Raw genomic sequence first — 17,938 nt, forward strand, 5'->3', positions numbered from 1 at the left:
GGGGGTGGGGGGGCACTGTTGTTCCGCCTCTAAGCCAGCAGCAGAGGCAGTCACAGAGCAATACTGATGTCTTAGTAAAAAGGAAGAGCTGTCATGGCGGGACAGACGCTGACACTTTTGTGTTACACGTCACACTATGCTATCTACAAATCACACACACATTACGCCGGCTTTGGTTTTTAACAATAGAAGAATTATTTTACACATATGTGGTTGCAGTTGATTATGAGGAGGTGCTGCCTTTCTTTATAAGATTTCTTCTGGATGTAAAAGCAACCCTATACAAGAGCAAGCCATTTGCTCTGTTTTCACATGAGGACTAATGCTCCTATTGTTCTATTATGAATAAAAAGTTACTGACCAAGAAGAGGAAGAAGTCATTTTATGGTCTGATTTAGTCAGGTTTCACACATGTTGCTAGAAATCATCTTACCTCATCTCACCCACACCCACACACACACACACACACACACACACAAGTAGCACCCACTGTAGCACCATCGACAGTATGGATTACCCTAGCCTGCCACCAGATTGAGTTCCCAATCACCACATTGTCTATTTATCATCATTTAGGTCCACTTAGGGGTTAATAGGGTTAAGGGGTGGGTGCCAGTTCCCCCTTAAAAAGCCCTCATGTTCTCTCTAGTTAAGGCAGGCGTCAGTACTGAGGGGGGTAAATAAATACAAATGATCCAGTTAGGGAGAAAAATGACACACATTTTGCTCACGCTGCTTTTTAAAAGCAGACCTGGGTGACCCCCCTGCAGTGAAATCCATCAGCATGGATAAGAGATTGAATGAGAGAGAAAAAAAAGAGGGAGAGAGAAAGAGAGAGGGAGGAAGAGACACAGAAAGAGACAAAATCAAGAAAAGTGCGACAGATAAAAGACTGCCAAAGAATGGAGAGAGAGAACATGAGTGAGTGAGGGAGGCAAAAGCAGATGATAACAAAGATGGAGTGAGTGAGAGAGATTCAAAAACACCGTTCCTAAGTGAGCAGTGAGGCAGACAAAGAACGATGAGCGAGTGAGAGGAAAAAGAAGGGCTGGATGTGTCCTTTCTGACCCCTCTTCACACACACTCTCATAAGGGGACCGGTGTCTGGCCTTAGACAGAAGCTAAATGTTTCACAAACGTAAGAAGCACCTGAAACATTTTCACTGGTTCAGTATTTGTGAGAAATACATTAACATTACAAGGTTCATCCAAAAGTGGTGAGTGGCAGTGCTTTGTAAATGGTAAATATGTGCAGGTCCACAAACTGTTACATGTCAGTGACTTTCTATTCCGTTGCTCATGCCACCGCAGTGTTCACTATATGAAACATCCCAAATAACACAGAAAAGCAACAAAAGCTGAGTGTGTTTCCAATGTCACTAATTCATCCACTAAAAGGTGTGTATGTACATTATGTGTCCATGTATACGCCCACGCAGTTCCCATGAATCATGTGCGCCTTTTACCACCAACATCGCAGAGCTCTTAAGGCCGAAAGAAGAGCTTTTAAAGCCGTTATTGACTTCTATCTCCTCAGCTGACCACCATCTTGTCCCTGCGCCCGGGTTGCCTAGCTACGGAATTGTGGTTCACCCTCACCTGACAGAGGGGTCAAAGTGCTGCTCGGTCTGTCCTACCTCACCGACTACTTCACAGAAAAACACCTCTGCAACAACAACAACAACTTAAATACTTGGCAATAACTACCTGCTAAATTAATTCCTGTTATTTTAGTAATTAAAAGTGCTGCTTGGCAAAATTAAACATCAATAAATCATTACTTAATTAATTTTGGGACATCCGTATTATTCCCTTCAAAAAACAGGAGCACTGCCAAGAAACTGAAAAGCCTCTACCTGCCTCTATACCTTATTTACATTTTGTAGCAGCAGGGTGGATTTTGCAGGAAACCTGCTGGATTCTCTCCAGCCCATTTATCCTCTTCACTAACATGAAAGATATGACAAATGCACAACGCAATAGTCCTGCAATGCTTTGTTGCAGGGCTATTGTGTTTGATTGCATTAGGTTGCATGGGATTGCCCAACTGTGTCCATAACCTTATGGCAAGAGGCAATGGTTTGTAGAAAATTAAGAAATTGAGGAAATGAGGTCTGAAACTTAAGTGATACTATTGGCAACAAACCTGACCAGAGTCTTTGTTTACTGTTACACAGTATCACAATTAACTTGACAATGAAAATGCTACAGGGAAAACTTTTAACAAGCAGCAACTTCATAATAAGGAGTTTGCTGGTAAAATTGCACAATGTCTTAACGCAGATAAATAAATAAATAAACACAGCAGATGAAGGGTTGTTGAAGTTGTTTATTTCTGAAATATTTGTGGTTATAAGGGGCTGGAAGAGGCATGAGTGGGCTCTACTTTCTCCCACATGGTATGGAGGAGAAGACAGACTCTCAGGTGTGGTCGAGGCAGTGCAGCACGCACAAGAAAAACAATGAGCCATTTTACATTCAACAAGTTTTGCTCCACGCCTCCTCAATCCACCTTTGCGTGGGCGTACGGAGAGACGGAGCGAGGACAGTGGCTGCTGTTATTGTCAACTGGATTAAATTAAAAAAAGATTTATTCAAAAGAGCTAAAAAAAATAAAAATAAAAAACAGACAAAGGGAGTGGATGTGTAGCCTGAGGGAAGAGAGGAGTGACTGACAGACAAGAATGATTTTATTCTCTATGGCTGACTGTATAGGGGGGAACAGAAAGTGCTTGCCTTAGACACATGCATATGCACTGCCTTTTCTGATCTTAAGACAAATGTCACCATCAAGGCAGCAAACCTGCAGGAGTCCAAGTTTTCAGAGCTCAGAGGGGGGATGCAGGCATTACAGATGATGGTCTAAATCCTTCACTATTACACAGCCTTGTCAGACCCACCCGCTCACCAATATGTGACATCCCGGTCCCATCTCAATTCTGCAGGGACCCTCGACAAACACAGAGTGACCGGCTTCGACAAAGAAGCCCAAAACCCCACCAAAGGTTAGCAGTGACAGGAGGGCTTAGGACTACGCCACCGTTCTTTCATTCCCCATTCCATCTTTTCGCATAATCTCACATCTATCATTTTCCTCCAGGCCTGTCACCTCACAATTCAAACTAAAGCCCTGTTGGGTCACTGCAGCCTGACTAAACACACACACACACACCAATGCGGATGTCCCCGCATACACCTGTATATGTGAGCATGCTCAAATGCATTCACCCTCACATACAAAAGCACTCACACATAGGCATGCATACATACATGTAGTGCAGTAAAGGTCACACATCCAGAGGTGGACAGTGTGATAATGCATCAGACTTGGATAAACAACTAGTGGTGAACGTGGCAGCATATAAATCAGGTGCAGAGAGAGATAGTCTCCTCTCCACGGACAACTGGGAACTCTTATCTACAGTCAGTGTCACAGGGAGAGCGAAGAAGGGCTTTTGTCTTATGTGTACGCGTGTGTGTCTAACATGCTGTGTTATTACATTATCTGTTACATGTTGTGTATATTTACGTGCTTACGAAAGACGAACTGTCTCTTTTGTCTAGGTCTTTCAGAGCAGGTTGATCCCCTGCAGTTTATGATTCAACAATTTTACACACTAGAGGAGCCTATTTACAGTTTTAGCAGGATTTGTTCGCACTCACTTCAGACAACATTTTTCAGGTGCCCATATCTTTGTGAAGAAATGTTTATAAAAACATGATGTAGAAATTCTTCTCGTATGTATGTACACAATGTTTTATTTTGTACAAAATTATAGATATAAGAAAGTGTAAAAGAATGTAGATATGTGTATGTCTTCCCATACAAATACTGTACATACACACACACACACACACATATATATATATATATATATATATGTGTGTGTGTGTGTGTATATGTGTGTGTCACTGTGAATGTATGATTGTATGTGTATGGATGTAATGAGGTCATGGTGATGCAGTACTGTTCCATTTGGGAGAGCTCCATCATTCTCAGAAAACTCTGGTGGGAATACAGCAAAAGAACGGCAGGGAACAGCTGTACAGCACACCTACGCAAAAAAACTATACACACACACAAACTCATATTGCTCAAAGACACACACACACACCCTTCCTTCCCTTGAGTACCTACCTCTTTCACTTTAATTTATTTCTTTCAACATTGCCAAGGAGAGTGACCACACTGTACCACTGCTGCTGTATGAATGGAACAGGCACAGGCTACCTGCTGAAACCTATCTGTAGACTGCATGGTTAACTTACAAGCCTATTACCTCATCATCACTTCAGTGTCCTGACCCAATCACTTACTACACCTATTACTTTGCTCCATGTTGAAACAGCATCAACCTAAAGAACCTTTATGAAACCAGGTGCTGCATATAGCTGTGACACATACATTCCCCCAAATCCCATCCACTCCTGAGACCTTATTTTTCCATCTTGTCCCGATCCCGCTGTCACAAAGTAATAACAGCTTTATCCTACAGATATCTGACAAATTCCCTGCCGATCTAATGTCATATGCACATGCACAACTCAAACCCATCAAAAGTCTCAATTAAATCTTCCAAAAGCGTATATACAGATGTTATAACCCCACACATCTTCTGCTTTACTATAATAAACCACACACTAATATCAGCCCTAACACTAATCAATCCTTAGGGCACTATCACTCTCTTTACAGCTGACATGAACTAGAATGGGGAAATGAAGACATTCTGATAAGAAAGATGTCATCTCCCACATTTTATAACATCCTCACATTAACATATCAAATGTTAATTCTATCAAGTGTGGATACGACCCCGGCTTCTCTTTCTTTCTTTTTTTTTTCTTTTTAATCACTCGAGGACATTTTTTAACTTTGAGGAAATCAAACGCCTGTGTGAGACAAAAAAATATTTGCTCCCATTATTCAACAGAGGCCTCTGTCATGAGAGAGCGCTTTGAGGGAAGGCACACACATATTATGTTCACAAAAGATGTTCAAGATATGAGAGCATACAAACACCAGCACGCATGAACTCACACACATAAACAAAGATGGGCCAAACACGCCCTGTTAAATCCAATTAGCCCTGTGCTCTCATCCCCTCAATGCATCCCTGCCCCTGTCTTGTAAGACCAGACCTTCCCGCCATTTCATTAGCACACACTCACGCACACACGCACGCGCGCACACACACATGCACACACACATGCACACAGATTGCCCCCCTCCTCTACCTTTCCAACATTGTAATCCAGTCACAACACTGCTAATGCACCTCCTATAATCCAATCCTCCAATCACTGCTCTCTGTGCAAAGGCCCACATCACATGACTACCCGCACGTTAGCCCAACGTTCACTCGCAGTTAGCACTGTCATTTGGCACTAATGTTATTCCATTTATTTTTTTCCCTTTAATGTGATTTGGAAAGTCTCAGCTCCGGCTTCCACCAGTCTAGCGCTAAACCCCCGATGGACTGGGCTAATCACTTTCCAGCATTTCTGAGGGAGACAATGATCCCAGTGTTAGCGCTGGCTAATGACAAGCTAACACAATTAGCCTAGCCTCCCAGGAGGAGAGCTCAGAGCCAGGGCCCATTCTTGCCCCACCTCCTGCGGGCTCCTCATCCACTTTCCCTACATTACTATGGAGCCTAATGGTCTCTTATTAAGAAGACAGATGGAACACGGACGGGGAGGGATCCAGCATCTTCTTGAGTTACATTTATGTGTCGGAAATGTGGTACATTCATGACCATTTGGATGTTTAATATTACCTCCTGCGCTAACAGCTTCAATGAAGTAATCATTCTTTTCACTGCAAGGTGTGGTGGCAAGATTGGTGGTACTCACAATATAACAAAAAAAAAAAAGAGTCTAAACTATTTGAAAACCAATGTAGAATTCTTTTCTGCATCACAGAGGTTATCTTTTGTCTCTTAATATAGTAAATGCTAACCATATTATAACACTGCAGCAAATTAGGTTGAAGGTCCGGTTGAAGATAAGGTTTTACACTCCTCTAGCACTAAAATATTAAAAGAGCACAAGAAAAGCTCTGTCAGCTATCATCCAAATGCAATCAGGCTTATCAGTGAACCGCATCATCAACATCAGCTAATGGGTCGGGCTAATGTGGGTCTGATTGAAAGAGGTAGGTTAGAATGTGGCTAGCATAATTCAATAGTGAATTCACTGGTCGGTCAACATGGACGTCTAATCTTTTGTGAAAGCATAATTTTTCTTCATGTACCAGTCAGTACACATGAAACTTGCCAAGATCCAAGATCATGAACCAGCTGTGCGTTAGAATAAAAGGCTTGTTGTAAACAAGTCATTTTTAGAGAAAGAAAGCAATTGTGAAATAATATTTTTTATGCGGGTAACACTAAGAAACAGGTTAGAAATTACTGATAGGTGATCTAAAGTTTTTCATCTACCTTGGAACAACGGTCTTAACTTACTTGAACTTGGCATTCACTTGGTCTGCAGCTTGATGGTAATTCTCTGTGGTGACCTTGTAGAACTGAGCACTCTGCAAAGAGACAGACAGAGAAAGCAGTGAGTGAGAGAAATGAATGAAAATGTGATTCTGACCTCTTTTATATATATATATATATATATATATATAAATAGTCCATCCAATTTATTCACATCTTCACTCCTCTCAGATTGGATCCATTTAGGCCAAAAGAAAACATTTCAACAGTGTGACACTTCTTAATATAGTTCTACCTACAGCATAGCCCAGCAACTACAACTACAACTCTGCCTCATTGGCTGTCACTCAAACATCATTAAAACATGACTGAGAGCGATATTAAGGGCAGAAGTCTATTACCAGTTGGGTTTATTATCCGCAAAATGGAGGCTAACTTTGTATTGTATGTGGTGCTGGAAGATTTTTCTATTATGTTGTTTTGAGCGTGTGCACACACTACATGTGTTCCTCTTTGTGAGAGCACGTGAATTACAGGGTTTTTTGTGTGTGTATGTGTGCGCTTGTGCTTATCCTTTCACAAAAAGACTGCTGTAATAACAGGCAGCAATCCTGTAAGGTCAGAGGGTCGCTAGTCAACAACGTACAGACCACCGGTCATAATCCCCTGGTGACCCATAGCAAATGAACCCATAGCAGCACCACTCAACCTGAATTACCTCCTCAAACATAGCCATACAACCCGGCTCCTACACCATTTATACTACTCTAGGAAGATCTGTTTTGTCTGCCCTCAGTGGCTGCTATGTACATTTATGATCAAATGGTGAGAAGTAGTAAAGTGTGATGGATAGCTTGATTGAGTCGTATGAGGTTTGATCCATATCTTCTGCTGCCAATGTCTTCAAATTAAGAAGACATTAATAATACTTATACTTGCATATAAAAAAAGAAAATTTCCCAAATATGATTGTATTTTCTACAACATCGGTCAAATTGTTTTGTGCCATTCCCTGTTTGGTTGTTAAGAGCCACAATCAACCCAGGACTGTGTATAAGATATCTTATCTACTGGAAACCAAAACCTTAAATGATTTTACATAAATTATAGCTACATTAGAAATGTGATAGATCCCAGTGTCTTGGTCCTACCTGCCCGAACTCAAGCCCCTTGCAGGGAAGGCATTCATCATTGTTCAAAAGAGATCAATAGGAATGAACTGCACTGCTGAAAAGATCAATAGTGATGTGTTGTAGAGCTAAAAGAAGATGGGACATGACAACGCTGACAAAAGGTCTGATACAGATTTGAGTCCTCTTCATTTGGACAGACTCTCGTACAGAGGATCCGCAGGATTCAAAGTCCCTCACTTTTTCACATTCTGTAGTTACAGACGTAATTCAATTGCATTTCTTTGGCATCAATATGAATATTGTTCTCTTTAATAAAAAATAAATTTTTTAGATATGCAGATAGCACATATATTATATACTTGATAAATTTGCTGTATTGTCCTGAAACAAACAACTACACTTATAGATACATTTTGTATCCTATTATCACTCTTGACATGTTCACGTGCGTCAAATTTAAATGGACTTGAAATGATTGATGTCTATGTAACGTCCCAGGCCCCATGAGTAAAAATTAAGTCATGAAGTACGAGAAACCATCCTTTCATTTCCTATGAATTTGTAGAGCGCTATAAGTGACTGTACAAGATTATTTTTGATCATTTAAAATATTGAAAAAACTATTTCATAGAAAGTCACTTTGTCATGGAAAGAGTAGACATTGCAAAACATCTCGTAAGACAAAAAAGATCCTGCATGAAATCTATCAAACAACAACATGTAATACTTCACCGACCCACTGCAGTTGTCCCTCAGGCAGACATTAGTTTGTATGTAAAACACAGTGAAAGAGAATTTTCCAAAGTTTAAGAGTTAACTTGTAAGCTCATGCTGTATCTGTGCCCTCTTGGCCTTGAATCAAGTGGTTTTTGGTGTAGACAAAGAAACTGTCAGAGCTAAGGAAAAGGATTTAAAACTGAAGCTTATTCAAAGATAACAAAAAGACTAAAAAGAGATTTTGGGAGCTGCTAAAGAGGCAAGAATAAGACTTCTCCTGAGCGCTGAGATTGAGCCATTGGAAGAGAAAGTGGGAGGCAGAAAGGGCTGGATTTGGGTCTCTGTCTGGAATACTAAGTATTAGGTAATAATACCTGCCTAAATGGCAGAGCTGGCACTAATCAGCGCACTAATCCACCTGGGAGGACAAAAGGCCATGTGTGACAATGATTGCAGGACCACTTACAATACACGTACACACACACACACACACACACACACACACACACACGCACCCACGTACACACACACAAACAATGCTCCTCCATTTACGTACACACCTACACCACAAGGTACCAACACACACAGCATGTGTGGACGTGCTGCCAAAAGGCTAGATATCCACATATAAACAGTGCCACACAAAAACGGGGAGCAAAAAAAGTTCACCACCAGACAGAGAGTAGTGTAATTTGAGTGATTACTGAGTGGTCTCAAATTGTGATTTCCTGCTGTTGCCCCAACTGATTTCAAGCATCGCTCGGACCTTTTATTGGCCCTGAGAAGAGAGACCACGCTTAGGTTTGGTTGAAAACATTTCTCCCTTGACCAAAATGAAAGATTTTTTTCTGAGCTGTACAACATGGCCTTGATTTAAGTCTCAGAGAAAAACATTTTTTTGGGGGCATTTTTGCCTTTAATTCAATAGTTGCAGAGACAGAGAGGGACAGGGAAGTCAGGGAGAGAGAGGGGGGATGACATGCAGCAAAGGGCCGCAGGTCGGATTCGAACCTGTGCTGGTGCGGTTGGGACAAAGCCTTCGTGGTAGACGCTCCACCAGGTGAGCCACCAGGGTGCCCCAGAAAGATATTTCTTTTATCACTGCTGAGCAATTCTTTGTCAATGGATAAACAACCGTGAAGCTACAAAAACCTGGTGCTGTGTATATCCCCATGCGCAATCAAGTGCTAACCATTTCTTGAATACAACTGTTTCTGTTTGTTTTCATCCTATTTACTCCATTTGCTTTCCACTAGGTTTTGAGCTCATCTGAAGCCAAACAAAATGCTGGTGGGGGGTGTCATAGACAAATTAAGCCATTACTGCTAATGCACTGCAGCGATATGGAGAAGATAGAAGCTGCACCCAAACACAGGCTCCAGCTCAATTTAGAGAAAAAGCCGCCAATTTTTAATGAATAAAACAAATAACTCCTTGTATTGATGGCTCCTTTCTCTTATCTGCTGCTGAGCAGGAGGGCCGAAATGGGGAGACACCCCACCATGGCTAACATTACTGTTCTGCAGAGCTAGAGAAAATGAGGCTTCTGCAGTGTGACTCAGTACAACTTGCTCATAAGGAGACCAAGGAGGCTGGTAAATTGTTATTGAACCTATCCTGCCTACACAGAATTGACTAAGCATTTCAAGCTTTGCCTAAAGGGACAAGACAACATCCCAGGGTGGAGATGCACAAATATGACACGGTTAAAACACAAACACACTCCCACATTCAGTGTGTTCCTCGCTAGCTAGCTTACATCTAACATCTGTGTAGTTGCTACATTGGCTGTTAGGGGCGAAAACACAAAATCGATTCTGTGGACAAAAATTTGCAATGCTGTGAGTCTGAACATACAATGAAGCTCAAAGAATAACACGTATCTTTTTTTGTTTAGTCTGTACAAAAACCGACACATAAAAATTTTGCTTTTACTGTGGGTTATGAGCAATTTCTCGGCTAGGTGGAGTCACTTCCTGGAGTCTCTGTTGGTTGCCTGACAACCTCAGAGAGACAAGCTTCTTCCTTATGTTTATAATAAGCAATTTAAAGTTTTTAGTTCTTTAATTCACTCTGCTAGGTGTTCTGTATATATCAAAAGTTTGGGCAATAGAAAGCTGGCTACTTTACAAAGTAAAATGTGTCTACCCTCATTTTCATTCATGAAGAAGAAAAAAAATGTTCACATAATGTCGTCCAATACAATTATCATTGCTTGAATCAACATCTGACTTAGTTTGAACAAAAACTGAGCCATACAAGTGAACATTTCAAAATTTGTGTCTTTGCATTCATTATTTTAGCCTGTGGAGCGTTACCACGACAGGATTTTCTCTCTTTTTTTTTTTTTTTTTTTTTTTTAAACATAAATGAACGTGCTGCTCTGTTGTTGTGAAATCATCATTCCTTGAAAACACTTCCTGTTAAATCTCTGTGAATCCCATCATGCGGCTGTAACAGCAAACAGTCTGAGACACAATAATTCAACACTGCAGCACAATGTCATATCTTCACTTCGGATTACTGTGTCTCCAGTTATGCACCTAGCAGAGCCAGAGAGACTACATTGATCGCTTCATAGTGAAACTGAAATTCTAAAACATCTTTTCCTGCTACGATACAGCAACAAGGCAAGAAAGAAACAACTGTTCTTATTTTTGAATTTGAATTTTTATCACACGAGAAGCACAAATGCACTCAAAATATTAGCTTCCGCAAGAGAGAGAGAGAGAGAGAGAGAGAGAGAGAAAGAAAGAGAGAGAGAGAGAGGGCAAGAAGATTGAGAGGGAGAGGGATACTGAAAAGACAGACAGGGGCTGAGATGAAGATAGCAAGTCAGAGGTAGAGACAGAGATAGAGATAGAAACCATTACTGTTTTTTTTAATGCTCTTTCCCCCGTATTTCTTCCTTTCACAGTGCTGTGGAACTTTGCTATGAGATGGCAATTGCTGCTGTGATTGTCCTCCATGGGAGAGCAGAAAAATCCAATTTCATCGATATACAAGGCGAAAAGAAAGATAGAAAAAAATGAAGAAAAATCCCTTTAAAAAAAAAAAGAAAAAAGAAAAAAAAAATTTAATGGAGGCAGGGAGAAAAAAAAACAACACTTGAAAAAGAAAAGCTGAAAAAGGAGGGATATAGAGACAGATGTGGTAGGGAGTCGTGGAGGGGGGGTTGGAAAGAGACATGGTTGAAAAAAAAAAAAAAAACATGGGCAAGTTGATTGTTAAATATGAGATTGTTTTACAGCGGGGCAGGTATTGAGTGAAAATGTAATAAATATATAGATATTGTTTTCAGGGGCTATTTGGTAGCTGTGGCCCCAATGAGCGGCAGCAGCAGAGGCAGCAGGCTGAGCTGTCTGGGAGCCTGGTGATGGCCTGTCACTGGAAGCCCCTCTGATGAATGGCCATGTTGGATTGGAACAGACGTGTAATATATATCAGACTTATATTCTCTCCCTCTCTCTCGCCCTCTTTCGGTTCCTCTGCCTCTTTCTGGTGGTGAGCAAGATGCTGAGGGGAATCCTGAAGTAAAGGGAAGGAATGCAGGGCAGATGGAGGGAGGGCATGGTAGATAATATTAAGCTGGCAGTACACTCCGACTGAAATCAAATTTGGTGCCTTCTCACTAGAAAAATGCAGCCAAAAAGCAGCACAGCGTTGGGGTTTGATTGCTGCAGTGTATGCAGACTGGTTAGAGGAACTACTTGCTCACAGCTCACTGATAAACCATCACTTGTGACTGGTCAACAATAATTGTCCTGGGTCATTCATTCTGAAGTTAAACAAGTTTATTATGCAGACATACCTTATTTCAACTCCCCCAGTTTGGGTTGGTGCTACAGAGGCATGGTGTGTCACAACACAACACAACACGCCACCACAACTGTTTCCTTTCACACACCATCACTCTCATGAACATTTCAATCAGCCATGTGACAACTCAAAACCTCTGCAATACCAAATCATCTTCTTGCACTCGCACATATTCTAGTGTAATACAGACATGCTGCGGAGGCCTGCACATAACAACGCTGCAACTAACAATTTTCATTATTGATTAATATGAATTACATTCCTACTAATTGCTAACTCAATTTGTCTGTGTCAGAAGATAGGATTAAAAAAAATGCCCATGACAACCACTCAGATCCCAATGCAGCGTCGTCAAATGCCTTGTTTATTCCAACCAAACAGTCTACAAGCTAAACATATTCAATTTACATTGATTGAAACCAATAAAAGCATCAAAACCGCACATCTGAGAATCTGAAACCTGAGAGGTATTTTGTTCTTATCAAATCAGGGCTGACCGTCTATCTATACTGTGAATACACTGTCTCCATCAATAGATGCACACCAGCCACTTTTGTTTGTATAGAAACCCACAAATTGACCAAACACTATTTATCCCAGCATTCTTTGCACTGATGGTATGGCGGCTTTAACTGGAGCACAGGACCAAAACTCTTAATATTCAGTACATAGTATGAATTTGAGCTGGATATGGGTACTGTCTGTAGCTGTTTTATACCTATGCTCAAACCTACTCGCGTGTATGTAGGCTACATGTTCATGATAGTTAGTTTAAGCCTTACGTTTGTATTCGTATCTTCCTGTAAACTTGTTTCCTGTACCGTTTTTATGTTTTGAGCACCTTCATCTGGTATTGATGCTATTAAATAGGCAGGAGTAACGGTGAGTACCAAAGAACAGAACATGCCAAAAGTGATCTTGTTTGGTATTCTGCCGGGTTTACGCTGGGTGAGGAGAACAGGGACTGAGAGCCAAATGGGGCACTGTGGCCAGAACAAGAAAAAGGAGTGTTATTAACGCAGTCCAAACACACTGCACTCCCTATGGAGCCCTGAGCCGCTTTCTGCGCAGTCAGACAGGCAACATGCAATATGGCCACCATTGATCCTCAGTTACCCACAGGATCAACTATTGTCACACAACACGCACACATGGTCGCCACTTATGCTGTGTTTTTTCTCGTGTGTTGGTTTTGTGGATACAGTGGTTTGGAAATATAATTAATTTATTGTTTCATTCTTGTGCTGAAAATCAATACATAAATGAAATGTACATTATCACAGACCCTGCAACTCACATCTACCAGTTTCTCACAGTCACCTTGAATTTTTCTACTATTCAGTGAAGGGGTTGTAGTAGTGCTTCAAGCTTTTCTTGACCATAGTCTCTTTATCTATCCGTTGACATTTTATCATTTTATAGCTCTTCTGCTTTCTGTATTTTTCTTGTTCTTATTCTCTATCACTCATTCACAAATGTCACTTTATCATAGTTTCTTCTAATATATTCTCAGGTAGAGTCTTGCCTGTCTCTTTTCCTCTTGCCTTTTCTTGTGTTGAATCCTTTAGCTTCTGTCTTCAGTACAGTATCTCTCTCCTCTGTCTATCTCAATCTTCTGTCTTTCTGAGGTGTGAAGGTGATTTGTTGACACTTTGATCTAAGGAATATTGACCAGAGGCCAACATGGCTGATGGATGGCCAGCGCCTAGAGTCGATAATGCCTGCGTTAGTTGGAGCTCATCACTTCTACCATCAGCACTCACATTTGCTCCTATACAGTATGATACAGTAGAGCTACAAAGTCCAAAGAGAAACACTGTACAGCAGCAATCTAGGAAGGTTCAAGTGCAACAAGGGAGCATATCTACATCTTATATTATTTCAACTTTGTTAGTTTGCCGAGCCATCAACCAACTAAAGCAATTTTGAAAGAAAGTGACAGTTGCTTTCTTCGCAAATCCATCGATTAATTTATACCTTCCCCTGTTGTCAGTAAATCCTCTACTCTCCGCTGCCCAACCGAAATTGCACAGACCAATGCACTTCCAATTATTGACAGAAGTCCACTGCCACTCAATACCCACTGGCTTGACTTAAGAGTTCATCCTCAGTGAAGGAAGGAAATTTTGCAAGCTTTATTGACCCAAAGTGCGAATGTCTTGTGTACAATAGGAACAAATCCACAACGATGGTCATGTGCCGCTCTTTTAATCAGCTAAGAAAAACATTAAGGAATGGCAAAAAAGATAAGTTCATTTAAAGCAAATTCATTAATAGTGATGTGTGCACATGCACGGGTAAGCTTACACAAGATAAGAGACCATCTTTTTACCACAAAATCACATTTGAGCCATATGGATAAACACAAAATCATTTCACACTGAGGTCCTTTAGAGGACAAAGTACCCATTGAGTATGTGATACTTCTGTCACCCTTTTATTCATGTGAGCTTCTAAGAATAAGAATATGTGGAGTGCCTCCATCTTCCACAATGAATATCTGGCCTCACAACAGTGTGAAATTTCGATTTGGCTTTCACTGTAAAGGGCATTTGACTTTTTGCACCCTCCAAAGGGGAGAAAACTCCTTCCCAGCATGAAGGTGTTATTTCAAGCACATTAAATAAGGGCATTGTACCATTCCTAAGACACACTTATGATTTGAGAGCAGCATGAGACCGTCCTTTTTAACACACTTTAACAGGGCATTTGACCCTGGTCCCCTGCCTTGCAGGCATCTCGCACTGGGACCAGCATGTAGCTGCCATTTGAAGGGGGCTAAGCACGGCAACTGACCCTGGTCCCCCTCCACAGGACACTGGTTTGACAATGAACATCAGGGTAGTGTCATTTTCAGGGACAGGAGGACACACACAGAGATGAATGAGATTTAACCCTTTATCCTTCAGGCAGAGGAATTTAAGGCGGAAATTAAAGAAAAAAAGGGAACAGAAATTGAGCAGAAAGACAATTATGGAGGGGAAGAGAGAGAGAGAGAGAGAGAGAGAGAGAGAGAGAAAGAGAGCAAGCACATTGGGGAAAGCATGTAGAGTTTATATTGAAGGATGCCAACAAAAACAGTGGGGCAGTGGGATGAAGAGAAAGAATAAATGTGACTGTATTTTGGTTGAGCCCCATAGTGACCGAGCTCACTGTGTATGACGGCTGAATTATGTGCATGAATCTTGTGTTCTTCTTTGTGTGTGCACTGACGTGTGTGCTTCTGTGTGTACTGTGTGTTGATGACTGCATTATACATTAATAAAGCTCTGTTATCTGGTATCTGCATCCCCACCCATGTTGAGATCACCAGCCTGGCATGTGGTAGAGATTTCTGATGTATCTCTCAACACATCTGAGAAAATAAGTTTAAAAAACCCCCCCAGAAAATCAGTTTTTCCATTTCTGTCTGCTCAGTGAAGGATTATCAAAGCCATATTGATTAAACGAATGAAAACAAATAATTATTGTAAGATGAATCAGATATCATCATTTGATTTCTGCAGTGAGTGGTAGATCCTGGTTTGTGAGTTGGTTCATACATTCACCCAGGTGCATTTTATCTGGTGCAAACATTTTCTCACCCTCTCCTCCAGCCGGGCCACCTGCTCTCTGTAGAAAGCATCCTGCTTCTTTAAGTCTGCTTCTCTGGCCTCCAGCTGCTTGGCCTAAACACACACACACACACACACACACACACACACACACACACACACACACACACACGTACAACATGCAGCATACACACATGCACACACAAGAGAAGAAAAACCATTACTTACATGCTCAGTGGAGCGTTGCCAATTTTAACAAACCAATCAAAAAACACATTCGTACACAAGTATACATACACAGGAGAGAGGCCCACAATGATGACTCAAACAAGTGTGTATAAAGCAGATATGCATTACAAAACAACAAAGATAGAGGCTCTTTGTTTGTTGGCATAGATACACCCAACTGTGAAACGCTGTGTGAATGTGTGTGTCGTGCCAGAGAGCGTGGACATATATCCAGAGAGGATCTGCCTGGATTGGAATATGTTCATATACACCTGTGTGTCCGTGTGTGTGTGTGTGTGAGTGTGTGAGAGACTGATCATGCCTTGGCAGGTACTGTATGAGCTTCTTTGTCCTCTTGTGTTCAATCTTCAGCCAAACCGCTATCAGGCCAAGAGGATAACATCAGTTCTCAGCACGAAGTAGCACCACGGTCTGGCGTATATATTTAGCCAGGCTACCTATCTCCACTGTCCTCCACTCTACTATGACCTTCACTAGATGTACGGCTGACTCTCTGGGTGATATACAGGACAGATAAGACCTGGGTATATCTGCTATCCAGAGAAAGAAAAGAAAAAAAAAACAAAACACCTTTACGCTTCAATAGACACCCAGTGAAGCAAATAGTAATGATGTCAAGCATTGAAATTTTAACAATAGTGATAAAAGTTCAACTTTCTGTACAGGCTAGACAACAGTTTTCAGGACCACATATTTTTAATTGTGAATTTACTTCTCATCATTTACTCGTGATGAGACGATGGCTATGGATGATAAAACAGCAATAAAACAGGATATTAAAACTGGTAGAATTGGGGTTCGGTTGTTGACATCATTTTACATTAATTCAGTTGTTTTACCACTTGTTTAATGTTAAGTTGAAGAGACGTTTACTGACTTGAGCGAGTCGTTTCATTCAAACATGGTCGGCATATATCTAGAAAAAGTAGGTTTTGACTGGAGAATATAAGGAGTATATGAAATAAAAAAAAATGGAAAGCCTTTAAACAAGACACAGAATTGTGTTAGTCAAAGCCACAGTGAACTTCAGGACCCAACCAGGAACATTTTCTATTATTGTTCCCTTCTGTTAATAAGTCTTCAGAAAGAGGCTGAAGTCGCCAGCTCATCTATAATTCTATAAAGAATTTGGAGCAGGAGAGCTGTAAGAAAAAGGATCATCAAAATACGGAGGAGCTGAAATACCTGCTGGAAAGAAAAATGTAACATGTCAAAGAAGTTGAAACTGAAAAGAAATTCCTTGACTCCATCATGCAGAAACAGTGAGAGAGAACTGGAGAGTCGTGGAGAAAGTAAAGGCCTCTGGACTTACCTTCTGTCCTATCTCCTGAATAAAGGGAAGCATTGAAAAAAGGAAAAAAAAAAAAAACAAGAGAGAGAATAAGTGTAAAGAGGCACTGATTCATCCATGAACTTCTTCAAAGTGACATTTGGAAAGGTTTAGTATTCAGAGGGTAAGGGTGACTGGCTGCCACACTGTTCTGCTTGAATACTCACACTCCATCCTTTCAGTCTCCTCATTCATTGGCATATACACACAGCAGTGCATACACATACAATACATATATAGTATATAATCATAAACCATGTGCACTGCTCATACGCAATACATAAATACAAACTCAAACACACACATCACCATACTGCTGAGGACTGCTGTATGGAAAGCAGCCATGCAGATCGAGCCTTGGCACATTGCTTTAAGCACTATAGGATGTTGAAGGAGACGAGGAGTATAAACAAAATACAATGTATAGAGGGAAAAAAAAAAAAATTGCATTAACCCGTCCAATCTCAACACTGATAACCATCTGCGTTCGGCTGCTCGACGCAGAGCAGGCGGAGCTGTGTGCTCTATGCATTGTGATGAGCGGCGAGGAGTGTCACAGAGTGGCTGTCCACGCATGACATGACTGGGGGGAAGTTTGAAAGTCAAGGGGGTGCTCCAAGCTTATCTATTACACACAAGACAGAAACCTACCAACCAACACTGGCAAACGTGTACGCACGCACGCACACGCAC

At 41.1% G+C, this 17,938-nt stretch overlaps 1 protein-coding gene across 2 annotated transcripts in view; it reads right to left on the minus strand.

The window, feature by feature from the left end:
• chchd3a (coiled-coil-helix-coiled-coil-helix domain containing 3a) overlaps nt 1-17,938 on the minus strand; it is a 65,285-nt gene that overhangs the window by 10,583 nt on the left and 36,764 nt on the right. For both annotated transcript variants that reach the window (XM_023429184.2, XM_087180095.1), the window contains 2 exons: nt 15,697-15,780; nt 6,468-6,538 (listed from right to left, as the gene is read on the minus strand). In XM_023429184.2, the coding sequence (XP_023284952.1) occupies nt 6,468-6,538; nt 15,697-15,780 (155 nt within the window). The remainder of the gene's footprint in view (nt 1-6,467; nt 6,539-15,696; nt 15,781-17,938) is intronic.

This window comes from Seriola lalandi, unplaced genomic scaffold, assembly GCF_002814215.2.
Source record: "Seriola lalandi dorsalis isolate HSWRI2012SDOR001 ecotype SW California unplaced genomic scaffold, Sedor1 jcf7180002054889, whole genome shotgun sequence".
NCBI lineage: Eukaryota > Metazoa > Chordata > Actinopteri > Carangiformes > Carangidae > Seriola > Seriola lalandi.